Here is a 27991-nt window from a genome sequence, read left to right as displayed (position 1 = left end):
AGGATTTAACGTAGATCTGAAGAAATATACAATGAACATTGGAAGGAGAAATAACATACTAACATTGAACAAATCATTAAATAAGAAATAAACATCAAAGATCTTAAAGAGTTATGAAAGTTTTAGAGAGAGAAAATATAAATCTTCCATTCGAAGGTAGTTATGATTACAGCAAAACAGATTCAAAGTTATTGAAATGGAAAACAAGAAAAGAAAGACCTAAATCAAGATTTGATCTTTTAAACGATTCTATATGAATCTTTAACCTATAAAGCAATAAAGATAAGATTTTAAACCCGAATAACAATGGCTAGAATAAAGAAATAAACAGTATAAAACCTAAATAACAATGGAGGTTTTGATGAAAACTCTTGATTGAATATTAAACAATGGAATTTTTAACAGCTGGTGGTGAGTTTAATTTATGTTTAATGAAGATTTCGTTTTTAGAGAGAGAGATGGAAAGTTACCGGATTTCAGTTACGGAATATTATCAACATAGTAGTTAGTTACAATTCAAACGTGATTGGAGAGAGAAAGTTGAGATAAAAATGGAAAAAATATCTTTAACAGTTTAGAATGTAAATCACGTTTTGATATTAAAGAAGGTTAATATAGGTATTAAATCTTTAATATGTATTATATGGATTTGTGTTTTCTCTCTAGATGAGACCAAAAGGATTAGATATCCATTTAAATTATTATTTAGGTTTTGAAATCTTTTTTAGGATTATAGAGGGCTATATCTCCTATTAGGACCCTATTTTTGGTCTATAAACTCAAAAATTATAAAAATAATAGTGGTTGTGGCCAAAAGTTGCGTATATATATGTACGTGTTTTACTTGACAATAAAGTTCTACCTTGAGAAAAGCGGCGAAATTAGGGCAGAAATCTTAAGTGGATGGCCTTGTTTCGCTCCCTTTCTCTCCCACTAAACTTCTTGGGTGGAATATCGCTCACTTGTGGATTTCAGACTTGGAGTAAAGTATCACGATTATTTGCTTAATCCATGTTTGATAGGTTTATTATCTACAGAGTTGAAAATTTCGTTGTATTGGCCTATAGGAAAATTTGTTGGATGAAAATATGTAGGTATTCGTGTTGCATCACCGACATCGCATTTTGGAAAAAGAAAAAAAAACAAAAAGCAACATCGCCCACCGTGGGGCTCGAACCCACGACCACAAGGTTAAGAGCCTTGCGCTCTACCAACTGAGCTAGACGGGCTTGTTGTTAAAGTTATCGTATTATAAATATATAGAAATAACTATTTTTACATGAAAAACATTGAAGACCAAGATCACCAGATCAATTATTTAACTACACACAAAAGCAACAACATAAAACATACATCCCAAATATCCTTGAAAACCTACAACTATTTTGAGAAATAAAATTGATGACATTGATAGCCTATATAACATCCATCTTCATCTGGTCACCCGACGAAGTTATTGAAGACCTAATTATAGTTTCCGTGGTTGTTATTGATGTTTTCTCCGTATGAGAGATCTCTGGTATTTTCTTTGGTACTGTTTCTTTCGTGATTTCAAGGGTTGCACATCGATGACAAGCTTTAGGTAGAGGGCCTTTGTAAGCCCTACAAACAAATGAGACAAAGTCTTCGTAGTCCTATACACAAAACATAATTAGCTTAGATAAGGAGTGTAAACAATCTTTCAAAAAAAAAAAAGGAATGTAAAGAAAGCCCATGGGCTATATAAAAAACACATTTAGTTACTAGATAGACCACTCTATCATATATCAAGTAACATGGGCTTAGGTTTCCATGAAAAATGAATTCTTGCAGAGACATAAAAACTTCAAGAAAGTCGGCGAGGGAATAGAGAACTAACATCGTGAAGTGGTTGTCCGTCCACAGTCACCCAAGGAACATATCTATGAGGGGGCTCAAGAGCATTTGTTTCATTTGCATATTGCAATTCAAGCTGCAAACACATATGCAAGTTCAAGGTCAAATTAGCGTGAACGAAAAAGATCAACAAAAGAAGAACATGGACTTGAGAAATAAACAATGTCGAAGTGTAGAATACTATTTAATCTTCATCATCCATAACAACTTCAAATATGAAAGTAACGGGAAAGGATAATAGTCAAACCTTTTTGCCCAACTCGCCTTTGTAGCAATCAGAAATAGGTTTTGGGTCCAATTCCAATTGTTCGAAACAAGACTCCCACTCTTTGTACTTTCGTTCCACAACAAACCGCTCAACGCACAAAATGAAAGCGAAATGCTTGTTCTGCATCAAATGCTCATTGAGTAAGAGAAAAGTGAGATCATAATACCATCAAAAGCTTATTATACGAATAATACGATCCTACAAATCAAAATATTTGCAAGTAGATAAGTCTTGCAAACTCTCCCTTTGTAATTCGATTTTACAAGAGAGTTAAGCCCAAGGCGTAAAGGGGGAGGTCGTAAGTGTCTAATATCAGGTAAAACCGTCACCATAGAATACAACCCTAACCGTAATGCATACAATTGCAGCTAATTTTTCAAGGACAGGTCGGACGCTCGGAATGTAGTCACTCGAACCTATGCGTTGTATTAGCATTATCCCACATAGCTAAGAATTTGAACTCGACAAGCCCGTTTTCGAGAGTTGGGCTCATGGATATATGAGTAATTCTACATATTGTACATACTCTAAGCTTTGAAAAATAGTAAAAATGATTTAGAAGTGTTACCAGATCAGGCCAGACACTGATGGCACATGCTTCCACTTCATTCAGCAAGCACTCATATGGTCCATGCTGCACAATATTCACATGAAACACAAATCAAAATCCAGAGAGAGAGAGAGAGAGAGAGAGAGAGAGAAAGAGAGAGAGAGAGATAGAAAGAGAGAGAAATCTAGAGAGAGAGAGAGACCTGGCAAGTTATGTTGTTGTTAGGTCCAACTCTGGCATTACCATAAGGAACTAGGTTGAGATCAATGATGTTGATAAGACCACCATCAAAGATCTGATTGAGGTAATTAACTATGAATCTAGAACAGTATGGACACAAGGATTCATAATAAAGAGCTAATTTTACTTTCGGAGCTGAAGAAGAAACCCTAATAGATGAAGAGAAAGACAATAAATTAGCAATTATAAGGAATTGAATGAAAACAGAGAGTGATAGGGTTCGTGGATAAGCCATGGAAACAGCAAAGAATTAGCTCAGTAAGCAGAATTCTGTACAATCTACGGGGAAATGAAATTAGGGTTTTAAAGATTTGGATCGGGTGCTTCGTTTTAGAAGAAGAATTTGGCGTTTTGATTGTAATTGAGATTGAGATAGGTAGAGAGAGAGAGGGGCTTCTTTTTCCTCTTCTCTGATTGACTTTTCTAACTGGAAAGGAACTCTGTTATTTTACTCACCACTAGATTTAAATCGAATTATTACATTTATATCCTTCACTTTCTCCAAATTACGTCTAGATACATTTTTCATCATATACCCACATTTAAACATCATCTTAAATAGACATGTTATCTCCATATTGGTTAGGGTACTCGTGTTAAGAGTGGCACCACAAGTTTGGTGAATTTGTTAGTAGTTACATGTCTTACTCTTTCTAAGAGAATTTTTTGATGAAAGGCCCAAATTTTGGGCCCAAATACGAAAAAAAAACCCAACAAGGTATATTATCTCATCCAAAACCCAATAATCAAATAATAATTCATATCAAACCCAAATACACATCCCTATGCTTCATCTCTTCCCAACTTGTATCTCTAAGACCTAATGGTTTCTTCTATTCCCTCCTATATATATCCAACTACTCCCTCCTTTTTCCAAACCAAAATTTTCTCTCTCTAAAATATCTCCCTTTCTCCATAACCGGGTTTCTTTCTCTCTCTACCTCACCGCCCAACACCAAACCCTCTTTTCTCTTTTCTCTCTCCAACCTCACCGGCCATCTCTTCAATCTATTCCACCTTCATTCATCATCTTCTTCTCTGTAGACCCTCCTTTGCTGCTCATTCATCATCTTCTTCACTATAGACCCTACTTTGCTCGTTCACTCATCATCTTCTTCTCTGTTTTCGTTGAAGCCCAGACCTGAAAAGTTCTCTCATCATCTTCTTCTCTGTTTTCGTGGTTCAGTCATCAGCTTCAGTCATCATCTTCTTCTCTGTAGAAACTTCAGTCATCATCTTCTTCTTCCATAAAACCAGGTACCTTTTTATTATTTGTTCATCCTTCTTTTGTGATGATTATTTTCTGTTTTTGTTCCCAATGTTTATGATTTGTCCGTACAGTTTAGGGTTTTATCTCTACACTTCTGTTTCTGTACTTTCATAATTCAGAATTTGAAAACATTTTGTTAAATGTTAACCTAAGTTTTATAATGTGTTAACATATTTGTCGCAATGCTATCTAATGATTATTGTGATTATCATTTTATGAAATGATCAGACATTGCAGTGTGGACCATATGATTTTATCACATATATCTTGTTTGGTCGTTCAGTTTATTAGTTTTTTTCTCAAAACCTTTCCTGTTTTTGTAACTAAACAGGACAGTTTGTGTTAACATTGTGTACCTTTGTACAACATTGTGTGAAATGTTAACAGTTCTGTAATTTTTGTTAATACATTTTGTTAAATGTCTCCATTTTCCTTCCAGTTTTTATGACAGTGCAAGGAATGTTGGAACATGCAAATAAATGCTACAACATTCCAGATTTTGTTATCACATTTGACAACCTGTTGAGCCATTTTATGATACTTCCATAACATTTTATTCAAATTTGCAGTATGGAACCTGAAAGGTCACTTTCTACATCTCAAAATAATGACAAGAAGTTAGTATGTGACTCATGGGGCGACGTATTTACGGAGATTGGGCAAATATTTTTCGGTGGTGTCAAAGCTTTTCGACACGTTCTCGGTCGATATACCATTGCAACCAAGAACAACTACAAATATATCAAGAATGAACCAGGTCGTGTGACTGCCGTTTGTTCCAAACCCGGATGTAATTGGAGAGTCCACGGGGTTGCACCATTGGGATGTAAATCCGTGTTTCTGTTGAAAGAGTACGAACCGAAACACGATTGTCTCGATGTTGTTCTCAAACCTGCGGATCCCAAACTCTCTAGTAAACTTGTTGGCAGCCTAATGGATGAAGACATCAGAAAACACCCAAATTGGAGTACGGCTGAAGTTAAAGAAAAGTTTCAAGACGATTACGGTGTTGAGTTGAGCTATTACTTTTCTTACGGTGGTAAGAAGGTAGCCATGGACAAAGTATTTGGGCAGGAGGGTGATTCCTATGCAAAGTTGAAGTGGTACGTAGATTCTTTGGCGACTACTAATCCCAATAGCATAATTGATTTGCAAATCGAACCCACTACCAATAGATTTGTCCGAGTTTTTAAAGCCCTTCACGCATCTATCCTTGGGTTTCAACACTGTCGTCCTGTGATCTATATTGATGGAACATTCGCCAAAACTCGTTTTAATGGCTGCATTTTAGCTGCGGTTACCAAGGACGGAAACGACGGTATGTTTTCATTTTCACATATTACGTTAACATTCTAATGTTCCCGCTAACACTTGACAAAATTTAAGAACATGATCTATAATGACGCTGCATACTGTGAGATGCTGCGTCATTTATTGATGTCATTCATCATTACCACGTATGTTTGGACATTTCATCAACTGCTAATGCAATATTTGCTTTATGAATCAACAGAACTAATTTTGTATTATTATTTTTTTGTTAGGTCTTTTCCCCATTGCTTACGCTGTTGTGGACATTGAGAATGATCATAATTGGGATTGGTTTCTGCAAAATTTGAAATTAGTGGTGGATCCGATCAAACGTTACACCTTTATTTCGGATAGACATGCTGGAATTCTAAAAGGCGTGAAGAATGTTTTTCCCACCGCTCACCACTCATTCTGTGCTTGGCACTTACGATGTAATCTAAACTTGAGAATACGTAACGGGGCGCGGCAGTCACGTTGTTTTCAGAGTCTTATGTTTACGGCGGCACGGGCATTACCCGAGAGCGAGTATCACGCAACCATTGAACAAATGGTTGAGATGGGTGGAACCAATATGGAGAGGTTTTTCCAATCCCTTAATCCGGAATCATGGGCAGATTCCTTTTTCCCCGGGGATAGGTATTTTGTTTACTCTTTTTCAGTTGAAATATTGTAACACCATGAACCGTCTTACCGGCACACTTTAAGTTTACTGAGCTATTTTTTCACATTTAATCATAGCTTCTGTTATGGAAGGGCATTCTTGCTAGTGTTCCGTCATTCCGATACATGTTGATACATGTAGCCCAACGTTCGAACACAAAGTGATATATTATAAGCATTCCTGAACATGTTGTGACAGTCGTTATAATGTTTTCTTATAGGTATGGCGCCATCAGTTCCCAACTGTCTGAGAGCTTCAACAACATGGTAAAGAAAGCCCGCGTTCTCCCTATTACAACATTGTTGGATGCAATAAGACAGAAGATTATGAACAAGATGAGAAAGCATAGAGACGCCGCTATTGGATGGAATACATTTCTTTGCCCATCCATTAACTTGGAGCAACAAGCGAAATACAAAGTTGCGGAGACTTGGAGATACGTCGAGGCAGCCCCACTTATTTATGAAGTATATTCGACTCCACGCCATTCCGTAAATCTTGGTACTCTCACATGCTCTTGTCGGCGTTGGCAAGTAGATTCGCTTCCGTGTCAACATGCAATGTTATGCATCAACAAGACCCGGGGTGATAGTACATGTTTTTACGATCCGGTCTGGACGGTGAAGGCTTACAGAAACACATACCAACATTGTGTTTACCCCGTTCCAAATTTTGACGAACCCTATACTTTTAGTCCATTAACCAAGACTCTTCCCCCACTAGTTAAAAGGGCACCAGGGAGACCACGTACAACACGGTTGTAGAGTTCCGGAGATGTTATCAGGAGGAAAAGAATATGCCGCAGGTGCAACCAACCCGCTTATCACAACAGTGCAACATGTCGGGCCCAACTGTAGTTCTCATTTTTCTAAATGCTTCAACATTCAACGATATGTGGCAACATGTAACAAACTGTCTGTACATTGTGTTGAATGTTTTAGTAAAATCTTTTGGTATTTAGTACATATTTTGTTCATAGGATCAATGTTATAACATTCTACAAAATGTTCAGTGAATGAATCCTTACATGTCTTACTATTATTTACAATGTGTCAACATTATAAATTTTTTTGAATACATTCGTATTAATGAAAGAACATTATTACATATTTCTCAAACATTTGTCAATTTGTCCCAGCATCGAAAGAAATGTTCTAACATATCTGTGTATGTTGTTCCCTGAAACAAACTCTAAGGGGACAATGCATGTCACACATGTTGTTGAAGAAAAATAATAATATATTCAAATTTACTTCATATTGTTTTAACATAAACATCCCATCCAAAATCATTGTATATTGTTAACATCCTAAAATAATTTACAAACCCTATTTGTTTGCAATCTAATCAAGAATGAAGTCGTTTCGGGTTTAGTGATATGAACATAACCCGTTGAACAACTACTTCATTTTTGATTAAAAAAGATCCTTTACAAAAAAAACATACACAGGGGCAACTACTTCAAGCTCGGGCCATCCTCCAAGATATCGTATTCTCTTTCAAAATGTTGTGGGTTAGCTTAGCCCTCTTTCTTTGTGCCAGGGAAACCCAATCTGGGTTTTGTGTACGTTGTTTGGGTCCTGTTGTCGTGCAGTCTTCCACGAGCTCTTCAATTTTCAAAATGACAAACAGACCGCAATCCGGGTTGTTCAAGACACAAACGAAATGTTAAAGCATAACCAATAATGTTTCCACAGTCACAGACAATTCTGAAACATAATGTTAAATGAGACTACATTATTAATAATTACGTGTGTTTTTATCAATTGTCCAAAAGCATATAAGTTTTTGTTCCAACATTTCCCAGAATGTTGGAACAATTTCAAACTAACTAAAACATGCATCATAATGTTGGAACAAATAAAGAGTGAGAACACTTACTTTTCTCCCTGAGTAGGGAATTCTGGCTCCACAACGACATCTGCATATTTTTGTTGGGTTCCAAACATTGTGAATCCCACCTCTTCCATTACATCCTCAACATATGCCGCGTACTCCCTGGCATTTTCGTAACACTCCTTGGCCATCTTCTTATCAAATGACATCGAATCATAATGGGTCCACCGATGGAGAAATACATTATATATCAATAGTGTCCAGTGCCCCCCCTTGCTGCGTCCCCCGTTGTTGGTTGGCAGATTGGTGCACACACAAATAATATCTCCGGTTTCCCAGCATTATTACTCAACGTACGATTGAGCATTTGTTCGATTGAAGCTTGGTTGACCTCGGACTTTATCATTGTCTGTCGAACAAACACAAAGTTATCAAAATGTTCACTCATATAAAAGATGACGATAGGAAAACATTCTAATCACTTAACTTACATAGATCTCGGATGGGAAGCATAACACACACTTTTCTTTCAATTCCTTGTGATTAGTGACGAAGGAACTGGCCCAGTTGATTATTTGTGAATCGCATTCGAGATTCATCATCAACATATCGAGCTGCTTTCCACATATGTCGTTTATCCCGTCACTAAACCAGACTTTAGTACTGGAAAATTTGGAAAAAACAGTGTCACCTTTTGTAATGATAGGACATTTCAGACAATGCTAGGACATTACAGTAATCGAAAATAAATGGTGAAGCAAGCAACATCTTCCTTTGCTCTTCAGTAATGTATAACTGCAATTCCCGCGCCACCTTGAAAACTGCTTTTAAATTACATTTGTAATTAAAAACAGTTTTCTTCTTCTGCTCCATAGGCTCTTTTGGTTGAGGCTCCACTGTGGGCTCTCTCTTCTTGGAAGTATACCCTCGATGCTTCACAAAAAAAGTAACAGATATGTCAGGACATTCTACAAAATATTCAACACTACACTGAATGCTACATCACTATAAATAATGGCAGATCATTTTCGAATGTGTCCACACAATAAGCCTAGGCCAATGCTGGTCTACACAATAATGAAAGATCACTAATTGAAGCAACATTTTAAAGAATGACAGCACACCAACAAATATGCCAAAACAGTATATGAAATGTCAACACAATAAGCCTAGGCCAATGCTGAAAGATCATTTTGGAATGTGTCCACACAAACATTATATGAAATGTCAAAACACAAACATTAAATAGAGGACATGGTCAAAGATGTGTATACAATAAGATACCTTTGCTTGTTTTGGACTTGCAACTTTTTTGCCTTTTTTGCTAGGCCCAGCAGAGGATGGCTCTTCAGCAGCCCTCTTCCTAGGGCTAGCCCTCAGTGGTGTCTGTTGTTTTTGAACGGGAGCATCTCATTTCTTTGTGTTTGTTTTCACCATCTTTTGTAATCTGCAAAAGTTGTTATGTTTTGTATTAGACACCCACACGTTTCAACAAACACAGAATGTATATACACAATCAAAATGTCTAAACATATACTAATTTTCTTTTACACAACCATGAATGTTAAAACAAACACCCATAAATGTCACCACAGATACCTAAATGTTAAAACAACCCAGACCTAGAAACTTGATGAAGATTCATAAACACCCAAAAATGACCTTTCTGTGAAGATGCATGCTTCAGAAATCACAAACAACTGTCTAAATGTCTAAACATAACTAAAATTTCTTCAACACAACCCAGAATGATAAAACAAATCATCCCCTTCATCAACAAAGACATTTAGGTAAAAATCAAAGACAAAGTACTAAATGTCTCCACAGAAACCTAACTTTCGGATCACAACCCTAAATGTTAAAACAAACCTAACCTACAAGCTTGATGAAGAACCATAAACTCTCAAATGCTTCCGAAATCACAAAACAAAAACCAAAATGTTTCATCACAAACTGTAGAGCAACTTAACCCTAAATCTTTTTTGAAAAACAACCCAAAATGTTTTCTCAAAAACACAAGATCAGACTACTGAACTTGAAATAATAAACCCTAATTGTTTGAAAACACCCCCAAATTTTCCCAAAGCCCTAAAACTGTACCAACAAACAAAGATCTGAAACAAAATACCCCAAAAATGTTCTAACAATCCTAATAATTTACCAACAACATAGAGAGGATCAAGAGTTAAAAGAAGAACAGAGACGTACCTGTGTTTGAAAGAAAGCGAAATAGAGAGAGAAGCACAAGATTCGTTGAAAGAGAGCGAAATAGAGAGATAAATTAGTAGATCAAGTTGCTTAAATAGCTTTTCTAGTGAGAGAATCGCCGGTAACGTTTCGATTTTAGGGGTTAATGGCCGAAATCGTTTCGCTTGAAAAAGAGATAGAGAGAGAGACGGAGAGGCAGCTTTGAATGTTAAGAAGATAGGAATCGTTTGATCGAGATAGAGAGGAGAGATAGAGAGAAATCGTTTGAATGAAGAGAGAGAGATGGAGTGGGTTTGTGTCTAATCAAGAAGGTTGTGAATGAAGAGAGAGAGTGCTGTGACCGAGAGAGAAAGAGAGAGGCTGGTGAGTCTCGGGTCAAATCAAGTCAGGGAGGGGAAGAGGGCAGGCTGTTTGGGCGGGAAATGAGTGAGGGATAAGAGAGGGAACAATTTCTTTTGGAGGGATAGAGAGGTAATCTAACATTTTGGGTTTTTTTTTGAAATATAATTCCCTATTGGGTTGGATTTCCTATTTGGGCTCCTTTTTTGGGCCTTAGATTTATCCTCTCTTTCTAAGACAACCTAAGTTGTTGAGATATTAGAAGTCTGGACGTTTAATGCAAAACTTTCTTTGATACTCTTGGACAAAATACAAAGCGTAAAATTATTTTTTTAAATATAATATAGTAAGCAAAAATATTGATACTAATTTGAACCGGATAAGGTCTTAGACAAATCTAGATGGGGCAAGAATCAAAATAGAAGTTCTTCTGATCCCATACTTATAAACCAAGATGCTTAGTGCTTACCAATTAAGCTAGTAATTGTTTCTGCTATCAAAAATTTATATAGGAGTAAGTTGTTTGAGAGGACTAGACACATTAAGACGAGGTTGTTGTTAAAAGTGTCATGATGCAGTTGCACCTATAACGCCCCCTCTTGCAAGCCTTTGATATGTTGTAAGGTCGTGTTTAGCGTGTGGAAAAGAAATATGATTACATGAATTTTTAATTCAGGATGTGACTGTTAGTAATTGAAATACTTTCCTATTTATTTTTGCTATATAGTTTAATTTAATCTGTAGATTATCTGATTGAAGATTATAGAGAAAAGAAAATCCCAAAACACACTGACCACTCTAGGTTTGGGATTCCCATTTATAAGAGGAACCAAAATCACATTACTCCTCAATATGCGATTTCTAGTCCCTTTTGGTGTACCAAACACAAATTTAAGATGCAATTCTATAGTTATTGTTGATATTCAGGTCTATATGTAATATAAGATACACAGAATATTGAGTCTGAGCTACCTCTTACTTGTCGAACAAAAGAAACATATTGAAATACAAAAGGCCGCGACTTTGGGGCATAAAGAATAATCTCCGGGGAATAAATTCTTTAGGAAATCCATGGTTTTCTGTACATTCTCGGGGGAATATTATTTTTTAACTCAAAAATTTACTTGATCAAACATTACCCCCAAATCTTCATCTTCTTTATCACCATCACAACCACAACTTTCCACTACCACCATTTTGACTACCATTTCCTCCTCTTCTCTCTCCTTTCTTCTCCTTTCTCACTTACTCTTACCCTCTCTCTCATTATCTCTCTCTATTGCTCTCCCTATCTATGTCTCTCGATCTCTCGATCTCTCAATATTTCATTGTTTCTTGCTTGATCTCTCATTGTTTTTCTCTCCCTCTCACACACAGACACTGTTCCGACGAAGGAAGTGTTCCCTTCGTCAGAACTAGACATCGAGGAGGATTTTTGGCGAAACTCTTCGAGTATTTCGTGGCCACGAAACATTTCGAGGACACAAAACATTTTGTGACCCTGACCATTTCGTGGCTGCAAAACGTTTCGTGGCTGCAAAATGTTTCGTGGCTACAAAACATTTCGTGGCCACAAAACGTTTCGTGGCCACGAACTCTGTGATCTCCACAGAGAGATCTATACATACTGCAAGAGAGATAGGACGAGATAGAGACTGCGAGAAAGAGAGATAAAGACTGCGAGAAAAAAAAAACTAATCTACAGAGAGATATGTCTACAACAAGAGAGATGAGAGTGATCCACAATGAAAGAGAGAGATGAGAGTGATCGACAATGAAAGAGAGAGATCTAGAGTGAGAACGACAAAGAGATAGTCAATGAGAGTGAAAAAGATGGTGAGAGAGAGTGAAAAAGATGGTGAGAGGGGGAGAGAGAGAGAAGATGAAGATTAGGGGGCGATGTTTGATCAAGTCAATTTTTGGATTAAAAGAAGAATATGCCCTCAAAAATAATTTTTATTGACTAATTCTTTATTCCCCGAAGAATTTTCTTTATTCCCCAAAGCCGCGGCCATACAAAAAAGGAAAAACTGAGGCGAGATACTCTTAACTTAAGACGAATTACGCCCTGTGTGTGCCCACAGACCAAAGGCGTCTCGCCTCCAGAATACAACGGCTTCGTTCTCCTTCTCTGGTATGTTGAAGAAGAACACTACGAACGTTGAATAATATTATGAACTTCGGAGTTTCGAAATGACCATAAATCAAATGGAATTGATGGGTAAATTTTTGATAGAGTAATTTGGAAATGTTGGGGCAATATTAGTACTCTAAAGTGATAATATATCTATGCTCTAAACACTGGAAAAAACAAATCCAAATCGGAGTTGATCAGAGGTATTTATAAGAATCGAATATGTTGGACATATTGTGACGTGTCTGTTCATTTTGGGACAGATCTGTGACCGATGGAGCCAAGAGACGCGACGATTGGGTGTTGCAAATGTCGGCTGCCTTTTTGACCTTTAGATTAAAAGGAACTCGCGAGAAGAACGCCATCCTTTGGATATTTTCTCGTGCTCGAAAGGGATCCCAAATTGAGATCAATCTTGTCTGTTAGATTGGGGCGCTAAGGACCTTTCAGAAGGTCGCCCGAAGCGCGCCCAACATACAGAACGTGAGCCGTCAGATTAGTTGATCTGGGTGCAGCAAGATCCTTCCGATCTGGGCGTTAAATTATTGCACAAAAGCCCCTGAACTAACTTCTCTTCCGTGCGATTTAGTCCCTTAGTAAATAGAATTTCGTCCAAATTTCAAATGAGAATATCTCATTCATTCAGAATCGGATTTAAGTGATTCTTGACTCTAAACTTAAGAGCTCGATGAGACGAACGCAATGACAAATTTAAACCTTACGTTTGAATAGTAGAACCAATCCAAAATTGGCTCCGATTGCAACGGTAATCACATTCCATTTTCATTAAAGAAATATTACCTCACAGTTTTGTTACTTGGGCTAAAATATAGTTGGTCAAACTTACGAGGTGAGTCGAGTAAGAGACCAAATATGAATAATTCAAGAAAAAAAGGAAGGAAGTTTTCGATTCCCAAAGAGGGTGAAATCCACGATTTAGATCCCGCCCGACCCGATGAAATTTGGTGGGCGGGCGTGGGTAAAACCCCTTGCCCGACCTCTCGCCCACACCCGAGTCCGATAGGTCAAGCCCGATTGGTTCCTATATATACCCACCCATTTGTGGTCCATTAGGAAGCCTAAAAGAAGAAATTCACTTCAAATCTTCAATAAGGTGGAGATAACGTATGCCGTTAGATGAAAGATCTCTAAGACATCGCTCATCCGTTGAATCTAGGGTTAATAACTCCACCACTATCCTATTATATATACCCCACGTTCTCCCTAAACTTCTGCCTTTTCCACTTCTCTTTCTGTCGTTCTGGTACTCTGCTAGTGTTTCTCTTTCTTCCATTTCTTTCTCTCTAGTTAATCTTTCTCTCTATCTATCCTCTATGAGTTTCTAATTGTCTATACAAGATCTATAACTAAGACTAATACAAATCTGTAAACAAGATCTATTACTAAGACCAAATACAAGCATATATATATATATATATATATATATATATATATATATTAACAATCTGCTGAAATATGAAAGAAGAAAAGAATTGATTCCCTAAACAAACAAATAAAAAAATAATTTAGACTTGGATGAAGAACTATGTCCGATGCGCGAGCCGCCCGTTGTCCGACAACCCGACTCCTTTAGCGGGTGTGGGCGGGCTTTGGGCGGAGGAAAATTAAGTATTTACCCGCCTGATCTACCCGACTACCCTAATAGCCAAAAAGAAGATCTACCCGACCCGCCCGAGCCCGAGCCCGAAGTGTTTTTACCCGTGGACGCCCATACCCGCCCGATTCCCACCCCTAGATGTTACTCATCATCGGGGTTGGGCGTCCACGGCATCGATTGATATGGGACTTCCCGGTCTTTCCTTTCACCCTTCTCGAGGACAACCCGACCCGATTCCCCACCTCTGAACAGGCCCATGGGTTAGTTTCGTCAGTTCAATTGGAAAAGGGTAAAATCGGCTAATTTTACTTGTGGGATAGCTTAATAAAAGGTGACTAGGGTTTTTTGCTTCTCCCAGAGAGAGAGAGAGAGAGGGAGAGAGAAGAAGAGGCAGAGGCGGAAGAGGAGGGCGTCTGATTTTCAGGCGAAGAAGAATACATACAATATGGTTCTTATTTCTTCCCTTAATCACTCTTTTTTATTTTTCTTCATTTTGATTTAGAATCATTCATGTCTCCCCATTTTAATGTTCATATTATATTAATCAAATGTTTAACTATATCTCCATATAATTATATTGTTTCAAACCCTAACGATTCAAAAATGTTGAAAGGTTTGAATTTGGGATATAATGATTTATGGTTTGTGAAGATTTATTTGGGTTTCTAAAGGTAATAGTGAAGATCTGATTAATAGTTTGTGGGAATGTGTTTAGTTTCTTAGAAGCTTGAAGTTTATGTATGATTATTTGAACTATTTGCAACTCTTTTCACTTTAGGGATGATATTAATAATACTACATATTTTTCATTAGTAGTTTGATTAAGTTTATATTAAGTATATATTTCAACTCTTTTCATTTTAGGCAAACCGGTGACATTTCTGGTTGTAATTTTCTTGGAATACTGGTACCGTTTGAGAAGTTGTGGCGTGCATTGAGCTTCTGTTAACATTTTAGTATCCTAATTGCTTCATTAATTTTCAGGCGAGGGGACTCAAGAAGCATTTGAAAAGGCTCAATGCCCCAAGTCATTGGATGCTCGATAAGCTTGGTGGTGCATTTGTATGTATAATAGCTTCCTGTGTTGATACCTTCGTTTATTATTTGTGTACTGTGGCTTCGTAATCTGAGATATTTTCTTATATAGGCTCCCAAACCATCGTCTGGACCCCACAAATCTAGAGAATGCCTTCCATTGATTCTTATCCTGCGAAATAGGCTGAAATATGCTCTTACATATCGTGAGGTTGTTGCTATATTGATGCAACGACATATTCTGGTCGATGGGAAGGTTCGGACAGATCAGAGATACCCATCAGGTTTCATGGGTATGTATATCGATCCATGTATCTCATACACATTTCTTCCTTTTCCGCCTTCTACACAATTTCCTGGAAAGCTAAAACTAGACCTAAATTCGATGGATGGGAATGAGCTTCCCTAGTGATTAACGTGTATCTTTCCCGGGAGAGATTACATTTATAATCTCCCAAAAGGATGATACGATGCACCATTGATAAGGTCGAAAATGTCTTTCCCCTTTAAAGTAGTTGAATGCAGTAGTTGTTGACACCCAACAACCCACCTGAATTAATCCACATAGTCCCTCCTGGAATCAAGAACTTCCATCAATATATTTTACTGAAATGTTAATATTGATACATTGCTTTTTCTCATTTTACTAGATGTTGTGTCGATCCCGAAAACCAATGAGAACTTCCGCCTTCTCTATGACACCAAGGGTCGTTTCCGTCTTCATTCAATCAAGGATGAAGAGGCTAAGGTTAGTCTTTGAAAACCATGTTATCTTATTTTATGCATGCGCATCTTATTGTTCCTCAAAATCCTTTGTAGATTCTCTAAATGCAGATTTTGGTTATGATAGATGTGTTGATTTCCTTGTTATAAATAATAATGTTATTAGTTAATCAAGATCTTATCAGAGTGACCAATAAAAAACACGGTTTTACAGTTCAAGCTCTGCAAGGTCCGAAATGTGCAGTTCGGACAAAAGGGTATCCCTTACATCAACACATATGATGGTCGAACAATCCGCTACCCTGACCCACTTATCAAGGCTAACGACACCATCAAGCTTGACCTTGAAACCAACAAAATCACCGACTTCATCAAGTTTGATGTCGGAAATGTCGTGATGGTCACTGGTGGAAGAAACAGGGGACGTGTTGGAGTTATCAAGAACAGAGAGAAGCATAAAGGAAGTTTCGAGACTATCCATGTCCAAGATGCGACTGGTCATGAATTTGCCACTCGTTTAGGAAATGTTTTCACAATCGGAAAGGGAACTAAGCCGTGGCTTTCACTTCCCAAGGGCAAGGGTATCAAGTTGTCGATCATTGAAGAGGCCAGGAAGAGACTTGCTGCTACAGAATCTGCTAAATGAGGTCTTAAGTTACTGTTAGCTTAAACAAACATTTGCCTTTTACTTCGAAGTTGATTCTGGTTTTTGTTGCTTAAACATTTGTTAGATAATTTGAGACGTGTTAAAAAAGTTATCGTTTCTTTACGAAGATGTTATAAGTTATTTCCTAGCATGTGCGTTATCATAAAACCAGTAAATTGTAAATGTGATTTTCCTTTGGGGCGATAGTTTTATCGCTTCATTCTCAGCAAAAATCACTGACTATTTGAAGTTGAATCTGCTGGACTGGAAGCACAATGACCTAAATTGCATCTCACCAAGGAAAAGATGCAAATTGTTTCAGGATAGAGTTCGATCCATTTATGCAATTGCTGGGGATTGTTTATGAAAGTGTTCAGGAAATTTTATACAGAAACGTTTCACAAGCAGCACTTTCTGTATGAATTGGGGGTTTGTAGTCCGATCCAGTCTGGGCCCCACAGGCTTGTTAGAAAAAGACCGAACCAGATCTACAGACCAATTCATCGGGGGCTTGTAGTCCGATTCTTTTAGGTCGGTCTGGTTCGGTTTTCACTGGTCTTTCTTTGTCGTTCTCACTCTAGATCTCTCTCTCTTTCATTGTAGATCACTCTCATATCTATCGTTGTAGACATATCTCTCTCTAGATTAGTTTATCTTCTCTCTCTCTCTCTCTCTCTCTCTCTCTCTCTCTCTCTCTCTCTCTCTCTCTCTCGCAGTCTTCATCTTTGTTTATCGCAGTCTCTATCTTCTCCTGCTCTCTCTTGCGGTCTGTATAGATCTCTCTGTGGAGATCACAAAGTTCGTGGCCACAAAAAAAATTTGTGGCCACGAAACATTTTGCAGCCATAGAACGTTTTGCAACCACGAAACATTTTGTGACCACGAAATTCTCGCAACCACGAAACATCTTGTGACCACGAAATGGTCGGAATCACAAAACGTTTTGTGACCACGAAATTCTCGCAAGGTTTCGCCATAACCTTTCCTCGAGGTCTGGTTCCGGCGAAGGGAACACTTCCCTTCGCCGAAACAGTGTCTAAGGGATAGAAAAAGAGAAAAAAAAATAAGATACCGATCGAGCAACAATGAAAGATTGAGAGAAAAATGGTGAGAGATCGAGAGATGTAGATAGCGAGAGCAATAGAGAGAGGTAGTGAGAGAGAGGGTAACAGTGAGTGAGAGAGGACAAGAGAGGTGAGAGAATAGGTGGCAATGGTGGTTGTGGGAAGTTGTGGTGGTGAAGGTAGTGGTGGGAAAAAAACCCGGAAGACCGCTACCCGATATGTTCGACCGAGACAAAGTGTCCAGGGGGACCCGATGGTCATAATGGTCAGTGTCCGACCGGCCCGAAAGAATTGACGGGCGGTCACGATCAAAACTTTGTGTCGAATAACTGCCGGCTAACCGACCGGTACCAGTGACCAAATAACCCGTCATCTTTTTTAGAGGTTATAAACCGTTGAATATTGTAGACATGATGGTCGTGGAGCTAACTTTGAATCAGCAACGTAGTGTTAGATACCGTATGTTATAAACATGAGGGTAGATCCAATGATTAATGCATGTTTTAATTATATCATGCCAAATGATGATCAATTTTTTTTTTATTATAATAACTTGTGTTTTCTTGCTTAAACATTTTCATTTGTAATTTGTAAATTGCAATTTTGTTTGTGGTAATAAAAAAAAGTTATAAGTTTATGTAATTTTTTGAAAAGTCCGGATCGAGATCGTTTGGTGTCCGACTAGCCCGATAAAATAAACGGTCTTGTACGGTAAATGGACAAACAATTCTTGAAAGTGACCACCCGGTTATATAGGTGGTCACCAACATTTTATGTCCAAGTCGACCGACCCGTTGAAGTTAGAGACCGGTATCGACCGATCCGGCCCGGTTCCCACCCCTAGGTGAAGGTAATAGAGAAGATGAAGATTAGGGGACAATGTTTGATCAAGTTAGTTTTTGGGTTAAATATAATATTCCTCCGAGAATGTACAAAAAAAACATAGATTCCATAAAGAGTTTATCCCCGGAGATTATTCTTTATGCCCCAAAGGCGCGACCAATATTAAATGAGTGGCAGTGGGGGCCATTCAAATTGAAGTTTTGTTATTTTTGAATAATCAATCAAGTCAGACGACTGTTGTTCTCATTCTTGTTTCAATACACTATTCGGTACAGGCTTTTGGTCGTGCTTTTTTATATACAAAAACCGGACCATTAGAATAGTTATTTATTCAAATATGTCAAAAAACCAATCCATCCCGGTTTCACCCGTCATTCTCTTCCTCCCGGGTACCCACCCCACTAGTACAATCTCCTAAGTGCACTCGTAGTTAGACAATTTCCTGCCAAATTTGGAGAATAACTGTTTACTTCATCCTAGTCAATTGAGCTAGTCAAATTCCCAATGCGAGAATTTTTATGAAATGGTATGTACTGCCATCATGTTAAGAGCATCTCCAATGCAAATCTCAATCTTAGAAACTTGGAGTGCCACGTAGGACTTTTAGAGTTTTTATCATAAAATTCATCTCCAATGCAAAACTCAATACAAATCTCCAAGATGACGTGTCGAGGGTGGAATGGAGATATCTCAAGAGGACACTCCAATTCTAGAGTGTCCTCTCGAGATATCTCTAAATGCCAACTCAACGTTTTCATATATTTTAATGAAAAAAAACTGTCATATAAGCAATTTTTGGAGTTTTAGAGTGTTGCATTGGAGAAGTCCTTCGAACAGAGGATCTCAATCTTGACAAATAGGAAAGAGAAAAAGTAGAGATTGACATTTGAATCTCGACACATAAGATTTTTAGAGTTTCTTTTGAGTTTTGCGTTGGAGATGCTCTAAGACTTGGTCAAAAATTTGTCAATTTTCTTTGACAATTTTATTCTGTAAGTTGTTATAGAGAAATAAAAACAAAAACTCTCCACCTCACCTCACTCTCTCTCCACCCCACCTCTCTCTCCCCACCCCACCTCTCTCTCCCCACCCCACCTCTCTCTCCCCACCCCACCTCTCTGTCTTGTCCGGCCGGCAACCTGGAAAGATAATAAAAAAAAATTCACTCAATCTCTCTCTCTAGAAACTCCGGCGAAGGGAGACCCCTTCGCTGGAGATTGAATTTTTTTTTTATATTTCGAGGTCGCCGGCAGGAAAATTTCCGGTCGGCGACCTGGTCAGAGAAGACAAAGAGAGTGGTGGGGAGAGTGGTGGGGAGAGAGTGAGGTGAGGCGGAGGGTTTTTTATTTTGAAAATTTTGCATATTCCCTTTAAAATTTCCCAAAGCGCTGGCCAATTTTGAACCCCCCTCAGCTTCTTTATGTTTCTTTTCCCTCGTCCACAAATTTGAGTGTGTTCCAACTGTGTTTTCTTAAACAATTTCAGGTAAGGAATGGGCGGGGTGGACTATAGGAGCTGATGTAGAGATTTCCATTCTTCAAAACATTAGACTCCAAGAGAGACCAAAGTTCAAATCTTACCGTTTCTAGAGAAACAGCTGACATTAGTCTTTCTCTGTACACATAATGTGTCACAGTGACAGCCTTAACCTTAATGCCTCTAATCTTATTTGTTGGCTTGTTGCCTACCATATAATTGGTGTCTTCTGGCTCTCAAACACAGATTAGAGCATTCACCATATCAGAGATTAAACTACAATTCAGATATTAGTCAGGCAAACTAAACATTCATAAAACCCCTCATCGAACCACAAAAAACATATCAGGGATTTTGACGCTCTTTGTCCTCATAATGAGCTATGTTTTCTTTAAAGCCATACTATCCCATCTAAACTCTAGTTCCTACCACAGTATATCTCAAAGTTCTAAAATAACCACCAGAAAAAACACAATTGCTTATATAGAACCACCAAAATGGTCTAAAAAAGTTCATTTCCTAACTCATCCATCAAGCAGCTCCAGCATCGTTCAGGAGCATCTGATCAAAATGCCAGACACCTGCAAAACCCACAATCGAAAGTTGCTGTTATCTAGAGAAAGAGAGAGAGAGAACTAGGGAATTCTTCAAACCACAATGAACATAATAGAAGATTAGTAGAACGTTAACTATACCATGTCCCTTGCCAACTCTTCTTAATTGAGCAACAAATTCAGAGATCTTTTTAATGGCTTCCACCTATAGACAGGAGCATACAATAGTTCGATCATTCAAGTCTTTATTATATAGGTCGAAGGGTAAACAAACTCTAAATCGAAGAGTAAAAACGTGAGAAAGCATCATCGTTACCTGCTCAGTCAAGAAGGTACTCTCAACGAAGTCTGCTAACTGGACATCATTGTTCTTATTTGCTACCTGTTTTTCGATTCATTGGAAAACAAATAGCGTGAGCTCATGACATGCCATTTATATCAGTTACTAACATACAGGTATAATTCTGATTCTTCCAATAAAGATAACCAATTCAACAACCATAGCAAGTAAAATATCAAAACTTGAAGGAAAAGGGGGTTAATAAATGTGCTTACACTGTGTAAATTGAGAAGCTTCTCATTATTTAACTTCTCTAGAGATAGTGCAAGCTCCATAGCTGAACCAAAAGGCAGAGAGAGACCCGTAGTTAGTTAAAGGGTGATAACGGATTCGAGTTTATTACACAAAATGTGGATATATGAAAGAACAGAGAATAAATGGCCACTTTGTATAGAGTTGGCGAACACACGATGAATTTAAAAGCCGCACATGGTTACAAAAAGAAGTGTTAGGTTAAAAAAACGAGAGACATGAACGAGCGTGTGAGAATAGTCCCACATTGAAATGGGTGACCTACTAACCACGATTATAATTAGGTCATCTCCACTCATTACAAATTGGTTTTAAGTCGCGATGACCACAAATTTAACAAAAATACATCCGAAATTGAAAAGGCGAGCAAACTCACCGTGCAAGGCGTCTCCCTTCTCAGGATGATCGAACTCAGACATTGGCATCAATATTGACTGTAATTTGACTCTACCACCTCTCATGTTCTAAGTACAGTAAAATAATGAGAAATTAGAAATCTAAAGTTCCTAAAGCAATAAAGTTATCATAAAAAGGGTTTCTAAATGACTAAGAATTTCCACAGAGATAATTCAACAAACACACCTGATACTCCATTAGAAGCTCAGCGTGCTGTCTTTCTTCTTCACTAGCCTCCTTGAAGAACCTATATACAACAAACATTTCAGATCAAATCTGAAATCTGGCAAAGAAAGATGAAGAAGGAAAAAAGGCAAAGTCATATTAATTTTTAGGGTTATTACTTGGCAAAGCCTTTGAGGGCAACGTTGTCCCTGTCGAAGTATGCGTACATAGCGTGATAAACATAAGAGACGTTGTACTCCACACTAAATCAAGCCAAAAACAAAACTCACAGGTTAGAGAGAGAAGAGAGAAGTTCTATTGCCGAAACAAAATCAAGAAGACCAGATAAGAACATAAACAGAGAGCAAATCAAGAGATAATGAAATTGAGATAATACGTAATGATAGAAATCGAGTATATGAATCAGGAACGAAACAGAGAATTCTAGGTATTACAATCTTGAAGAAATTATTGAGATAAGATCAAAATAAGATAGAACAGAACAGGCGGAAACAGATCAAACAGCTACGATTATCTCAATTTCGTAATGAAACCTAATAGGACAGAAACAGGTAAAATAGAAAAACTCACTTGATCTGTTCGTTAATGGCGGCTTCACAATCATCCAAGAACTTGTGACGAGCAAGAGATTGCTGAGGAAGATCTGGAACAAGTTGAAGTTCTTTCTTCACTTCTTCAAATGGTTCAAAAACAACACCAGTAATCGGACGAGCATTAGATTCATTTGAAGCAAAAACAGCGAATCTATCATCTCCTCCTGTTATTCTCTTCTGTGAAAAACGCAGCGAAGTTAAGTTCATAGATGAGGAAGATCCAGCTGAAGAAGAAAAAAACTGATTAACATTCTTCTCTCCGTTCAATTTTAAGAGAGAGAAAGTGGATGAAGCTCTGAGAAGCATGATTTTTCTAGAGAGAGAGAGAGACGGAGAGATTAGGGAAGACGAAGGAAATTGTGGTGAGGAAATGAAGATGAGGATGAGAATATAAAATGTGAAGATATGAATTATTGACCATTGGATTATATGACATGTGGACGATGAGGATTGTTGGTGGGGAAGGGGCGCGTGGCTGGCTCGTGGTTTATCTGGCTGCTTTCTGTTGGATTTAATTTGATTTCCAAGAAAATATCAGGACCCTACTTCCAAAAGTTTGGCCTTTATTCCTGTAACGTTAAAAATGAGAGAGATGATTAGATAGATGCTCGTGGTTATGTAGTTTCTGTACGCCCAGTGAATATTAGACGGTTGGATCTGTAATCATGATCATAGGGTTAGAAAGCTTGAGGGAGCATAAAAATGGTTTAACATCATGCTCTCTTCCATCTAAACTTTTTTTTTTTTTTGTTGAAGATCTTCCATCTAAAGTTAGGGTTCTTTTTGTGAAACGGCACATTCTAGCAAAGGAAAAATGTTGGACAAAGATAAGTTGGAAACTTGAACAATAGTTGGTGATGGAGGCGATATTTTCGCAACCCCATAAGATTCTGAATATTGAGAACCATTAGTGGCGAAGTGAACAATGATAAATGGTTCGAGTGACAAACAATTATATAATCAACAATGCTCGAGTTAGTGTAACTCACCATTGTTGATAATTATACAAACTATTCAAAGACATGCAAACTATATACAAATACCTAGATCTTTTCTTTAGAGGTCATTTTTGAAGAAGCATCCTCTAGCATCAGGCTTCAATAGCCGCTTTCCCTAACCTAATTTTGTGCAAATTATTGCAAAACCTAGCCTAAGGAGCTAAGTCCCTTTTATTGAGAGAACTACTCACATTATCTTCTTAGGGAAAATGTGTTTTCATCTTTTTGTTATAGATTTTTATAAAATAAATCGGCATCTCTATGTAAATTATGAAAATGACACATGGTGTTATCAGACAGATAAATATATGTAAACATTCATGTCAAACAAGAATATTCACATAACTTCATTTGAAATTTAAAGAATAGAAATAAGCACAACTTACTTCAACACTAGAAACCTTTTTTTTTTTGCTCATTTTTACCCTATTGAGTTTCATATCCACACTAATGGCAGCTAAAACCTTAGGACAACAAAAGGTAATCATTTTCGTGTATTTGTAGAAACCCTAACTTCTGCCTGTAAAACTTCAGAGAGTCTCTGGAAGTCTGGAGCAATCCACAGAACTGAAGAGCAACCCAAATTCATCTATGCAATTGAGTCTGTTGGATGTCATATGGACCATTTGAAACTGTTCCAGAGCCATATTGCAAACCAGGAACTGTCCCATCTTGAACCTGAAACAAAATACACTTGAAATCAAGCAAGGATTCTCAAGCCTAATGTATAGAATGATATTTGAAAATGCATGAAACAATATACTACAATTCGTAGATCAGAAGTTCATTCCTTTCTTTTCTCTTCTTATATAGTTCGCTACAACCAAACGTTTCAAAGTTAATTTCTATGGAGAATTTCAAAATCTAATGGTATTCCAAATATTTATCGAATTTGTCTTCGAAAGTCCAAACCTAAGCAGGTTGGGAGCGGGATCGGCTATGGATCGGATCAGGGCCGGTCCCCACTCCCCACTAATCTGAGTGAAGTAACTTGGTCATCTTCAAGCCAAGTTTCCGCTAACTCGTATATATGCATCTATGCATCCGTACATGTACCCATTTGAATATATAGGGCATAAACTCTACTTCAATAGTTAAATAATACTCAACAATTCAAAGTTTGTTACATGACAACTAACTTGTGCGGGTTGGCATGTGATAGGCTCGGCCTACCCCTAATCTCAATGTGATGTTATTAGGTTGGAATGACCAATTCCGTCTACTTAGGTCCAAACGTCACAAACAAAGTACTTTTTAATGCATACTACAATGGCCGTTCATAAATCTTGAGCTTTCACAAACCTGGTGCATGATATAAGGATCAATGTATGGATTTCCCCCATATCCCATTTCAGTATTTCCATAGCTTCCAGCATAAACAGAACCTGACATGATCAAAGCTTCAAGTTACACATTTACATGTTCAATTAAAAATGAAAAAATATTAGTCGTGACTCGTATTTATATATCAATTTCAGTTTGACTAGGGACTTATAGTGACATACCTGGGTTCGAAGCAGCCGCTGCTTGTGCTTTTACGTTTGCCTCAGCTAGCTCTAGGCGTAGTTTTTCGATATCTTGCGCCAAGGCAATCATATATTTCTCCATAGCTCGTCTGTGTTCAAGGTTTTCAGCATGTGTCTTTTTCTCAAACTCAATAGCAGCTCTACCCACATCAACATTACGAAATAAAGTATTGGTCAGTCATTCTTGAAAAGTCATTAGCACTTCAAAGTTCAAAGGAAACTCAAATAAAGTACAAAACTACCAACAGTATCGACAAAGAAAGAGGAAATGTCCAGAACACATTCAAACATAAACTTACATATCAAAGATGCTAAATTCTACATCGAAATATTACTTAAGCTAGGGATTAGGAGAAACACAATGACAGCAGTCTCTTTTACGGAGCAAGTATTTCGGACAAGAAAATATTTCGATAACCACTATAGCATAGGCCCTCAACCCTCAGGCGGAGCAAGTAGTAGGTTGACCCGAGCTGCAGCCTGAGTCGGCCTACTTATAATCAATGAATGCTCCTGGCTGAGATTGTATGGCGCGTGTTTTCCTGAACCCCTTGTCTTAGGATCAATCCCCACCTTCTGCTTTCCACTTTCATTTTTCCTTCAAAACCATCTCTCTCTCTAATTCTTTTCAGTAGTGGTAAGGAACAAGAAATTCCGCCCGGACTCTAGGCAGAAAAGGGGTTTCTTCCCATGATTGGAGCTTCAAATGATTCGTACCAACTTCCGCTCCAATCATGGGACGCCACATTGGGGTTCTGCCTGGAGTCTACCTAAAATTTTCTTATTTCCTAGCATTTTTTTCAGTTCTTTTTGTCACTATTAGAAATGTAAACACAAATTAAAAACAGGAATTGAAACATGAAAAATCTAGTGAGAGAAAGATAGAAGAGAAGAAATGCATGATAGGAAGTGCCTTTACCTTCCCCTTTGAAGCTCATGATGCATTTTCTCAATCTCAGCCTTGAGAGAGGGCAATGGATGCAATTCCTCCCGAACTTGCTTAAGCTCATCATTGATTCCCTGTAGTTCCGAAGTGAGCTCCGATTTTGAAGCACTCAACTTCTGTACATCTGATCTGACTAGGGCCAAATCGGCATTAAGGGTATCAATTAATCGAACTTCTGCTTCTAATTTGATTGATTGATCGTATACCTCACGGATTTGAGCGTCTCTATCAGCTTTAACATGAGAGGCAGCAGCGGAGATATGGCGGAGTTCCTCTTGAGCGGCTGTTAGTTCTTGTCTGAGTGCGACGTGAGTAGCGCCGAGACGCTGGTTATCGATTAAGAGAGATTGAATCTCATGGTGTTGAGAAGTAAGGCGTTCTTCAATAACGGCAGGATGGAGGTAAGGAGGAGGAGGGGTTCGGTGGTTGTAGGGGACTTCTGAAGTTAGGAGGCGGTGGTGCGCCGGAGCGGCATTGGAAGGGTGGTGGTGGTGCAATGGGTCTTCGATTAATGGCACCTCTCTCCGTAGTAGACGGTTTCTTCCGTCCATTTTGTTTCTCTCTCTAGACTTCAGTCTCTCGTTTTACACATCAGGCCTCCAAATCTCTCTCTACATTTAACTTCTATCATTTTGCACATTTAGTCCTCTCTCTAACCTTCTTCCACCCTTTCTCTCCTTTTATGTTCTCCTACAATCAGAATCTTGGAACCCTAGGATGGATGGGGTTTCCTCTATATCAGCTAGGGAAATTCATTCTCGGACTGTTCCCCTTCAGCTAGAGAAGGCTCATTGGTGGTGCCATGGTGGTACGTTGCCCCATACTTGTTGGACTAAAGTCTTCTATCCATATATATGTTATTCTAGTTTGGCGACAACGAACACTATCCACGACTTGGAAGTACATAGTGTGTATGTATATAATCTATATAACAAAACACAAAAGTTGTGACTAGGACAAGCTGACTAGGATCAAAAAAAGAGAAAAATCTATATAACAAAACACAAAAGTTGTGACTAGGACAAGCTGACTAGGATCAAAAAAAGAGAAAAATTGCCAACTAGATTGAAAGATGACACCTTGTAATTTCCCTTCAAACTTTACATTGTATTTAACCATCCATAGGTGCTTAGACATAATGGTGCTCAGTAACCATCCCAACTAATGGCATTCCATAGCCCATTTAAGATAATGGAATTCCAACCACTTCTCCGTAAACCCCCATAAGTGAATTCTAATGGTTTTTAAACCTCCTCTACTCCTCCAATAGTTCAATTCATCTAATTCAATGAATCAAAAAGTTCATGCAACAACTATCCCCGATAACCTCCCTCTCCTACCTTTTTTTTTTCTCCATCCTCCTTAATGTTCATATATCAATGGATTGTTTTAGACTTTTGGTTGCTATACTTCTCTATAAAATCTTTATTCGATCTCAACTACAACACATGCAGTGTTTGATACATTGTATGAAAGAGTTGTTGAACAATAGCTAGGTGAGATTTTTTTTGCTTCAACCTCATTCAAAATAGGTGATCCGTGTTATTTAAATTTCCATATCTATAGTAGCTGTGTTTTTTTGCGAATAATAGAAAGTACTGGTATAGTTTCTATAATAGTTGTCAATATCAGGTTGATACACAACATGATCCTGGTACGAAGCAGAAGCTCAATTTGTCAGGAAGAAAAGTGAAGAAGGTATAAAATTGTTTCTAATTTGTTTTTCAGTTTCGAATTCATTTTCTTATGGGTTATGGAGATTGAGTTCTTGGTATAGTCTCATTTTTCTATTTGGGTTTAGCATTTTATGAAAAAAGTTTTTGCAGATTGATGATGAATTAAGAAATACTGAACTTCTTAAAAAGTTGGAGCGAAACACAACTAATAGTTTAATTGTAACAAAGAGGAGCAAGGACTTCGATGAAAATTTTTTCTTTCATGCCTAGGATGCTTGCAGGATCGTGATGGTAATTTAAAAGTACTAACTTAATCTTCATGGTTATGATGCATAGAATTTTGAAATCAACTCTATTAATATGTCATTACATATGTAATTTAGAAGCTTATAATTGTGAATTATGTCGTTCTTTGCGTGGAAATGGT

At 37.8% G+C, this 27991-nt stretch overlaps 4 protein-coding genes and 1 non-coding gene across 5 annotated transcripts; 1 reads left to right on the top strand and 4 right to left on the bottom strand.

Annotated features, from left to right (window-relative positions):
- Positions 1-1156: 1156 nt before the first annotated feature.
- On the bottom strand, positions 1157-1229 carry TRNAK-CUU (transfer RNA lysine (anticodon CUU)). The gene has a single exon. It is a non-coding gene; the product is annotated as a tRNA-Lys (tRNA).
- Positions 1230-3545, bottom strand: LOC147565392 (gamma-interferon-responsive lysosomal thiol protein-like). The gene is made up of 5 exons (XM_086651891.1): positions 2896-3545; positions 2712-2777; positions 2123-2263; positions 1859-1951; positions 1230-1634 (listed from the first exon to the last, which is right to left on the bottom strand). Exons 1-5 carry the CDS (start codon positions 3166-3168, stop codon positions 1416-1418), a joined length of 792 nt encoding a protein of 263 aa, XP_086508017.1. The 5' UTR covers positions 3169-3545; the 3' UTR covers positions 1230-1415.
- Positions 3546-14607: 11062 nt separating this feature from the next.
- On the top strand, positions 14608-16837 carry LOC147565391 (small ribosomal subunit protein eS4x-like). The gene is made up of 5 exons (XM_086651890.1): positions 14608-14758; positions 15295-15372; positions 15458-15638; positions 15996-16093; positions 16283-16837. Exons 1-5 carry the CDS (start codon positions 14756-14758, stop codon positions 16712-16714), a joined length of 792 nt encoding a protein of 263 aa, XP_086508016.1. The 5' UTR covers positions 14608-14755; the 3' UTR covers positions 16715-16837.
- A 3550-nt stretch (positions 16838-20387) lies between these two features.
- Positions 20388-22797, bottom strand: LOC147565390 (ferritin-3, chloroplastic-like). Its single transcript, XM_086651880.1, has 8 exons — positions 22396-22797; positions 21984-22067; positions 21826-21886; positions 21620-21707; positions 21207-21268; positions 20968-21033; positions 20793-20856; positions 20388-20678 (listed from the first exon to the last, which is right to left on the bottom strand). Exons 1-8 carry the CDS (start codon positions 22722-22724, stop codon positions 20629-20631), a joined length of 804 nt encoding a protein of 267 aa, XP_086508006.1. The 5' UTR covers positions 22725-22797; the 3' UTR covers positions 20388-20628.
- Positions 22798-23705: 908 nt separating this feature from the next.
- On the bottom strand, positions 23706-26812 carry LOC147565389 (protein FLX-like 1). Its single transcript, XM_086651879.1, has 5 exons — positions 26722-26812; positions 25862-26452; positions 24922-25082; positions 24719-24801; positions 23706-24094 (listed from the first exon to the last, which is right to left on the bottom strand). The coding sequence occupies exons 2-5, from the start codon at positions 26437-26439 to the stop codon at positions 24002-24004; spliced, it is 915 nt and encodes a 304-aa protein (XP_086508005.1). The 5' UTR covers positions 26440-26452; positions 26722-26812; the 3' UTR covers positions 23706-24001.
- Between the last annotated feature and the right edge of the window lie 1179 nt (positions 26813-27991).

This window comes from Eschscholzia californica, unplaced genomic scaffold (assembly GCF_041429995.1).
Source record: "Eschscholzia californica isolate CP2 unplaced genomic scaffold, dmEscCali1.0.p SCAF_1, whole genome shotgun sequence".
NCBI classification, from domain to species: Eukaryota; Viridiplantae; Streptophyta; class Magnoliopsida; order Ranunculales; family Papaveraceae; genus Eschscholzia; species Eschscholzia californica.
Note: the sequence above shows the minus strand (reverse complement) of the source record. Positions and strands in the feature narration are given on the sequence as shown.

Bases quoted from the DNA above. Each gene is read 5' to 3' on its own strand.
- LOC147565392 (XM_086651891.1), bottom strand. From the start codon at position 3,168: ATGGCTTATCCACGAACCCTATCACTCTCTGTTTTCATTCAATTCCTT. The intron at 2,778-2,895 runs GTCTCTCTCTCT...AATATTGTGCAG, and splicing joins ACAACAACATAACTTGCCAG to CATGGACCATATGAGTGCTT. The intron at 1,635-1,858 runs GTTAGTTCTCTA...TTTTGTGTATAG, and splicing joins ACGGACAACCACTTCACGAT to GACTACGAAGACTTTGTCTC.
- LOC147565391 (XM_086651890.1), top strand. The intron at 15,373-15,457 runs GTATGTATAATA...TTTCTTATATAG, and splicing joins ATAAGCTTGGTGGTGCATTT to GCTCCCAAACCATCGTCTGG. The intron at 16,094-16,282 runs GTTAGTCTTTGA...ACGGTTTTACAG, and splicing joins TCAAGGATGAAGAGGCTAAG to TTCAAGCTCTGCAAGGTCCG.
- LOC147565390 (XM_086651880.1), bottom strand. From the start codon at position 22,724: ATGCTTCTCAGAGCTTCATCCACTTTCTCTCTCTTAAAATTGAACGGA. The intron at 21,708-21,825 runs GTGTGTTTGTTG...TACTGTACTTAG, and splicing joins AGCTTCTAATGGAGTATCAG to AACATGAGAGGTGGTAGAGT. The intron at 21,034-21,206 runs GTAAGCACATTT...ATCGAAAAACAG, and splicing joins AGCTTCTCAATTTACACAGT to GTAGCAAATAAGAACAATGA.
- LOC147565389 (XM_086651879.1), bottom strand. From the start codon at position 26,439: ATGGACGGAAGAAACCGTCTACTACGGAGAGAGGTGCCATTAATCGAA. The intron at 25,083-25,861 runs GTAAAGGCACTT...TGATGTGGGTAG, and splicing joins CATGAGCTTCAAAGGGGAAG to AGCTGCTATTGAGTTTGAGA. The intron at 24,802-24,921 runs GTATGTCACTAT...TGATCATGTCAG, and splicing joins AGCGGCTGCTTCGAACCCAG to GTTCTGTTTATGCTGGAAGC.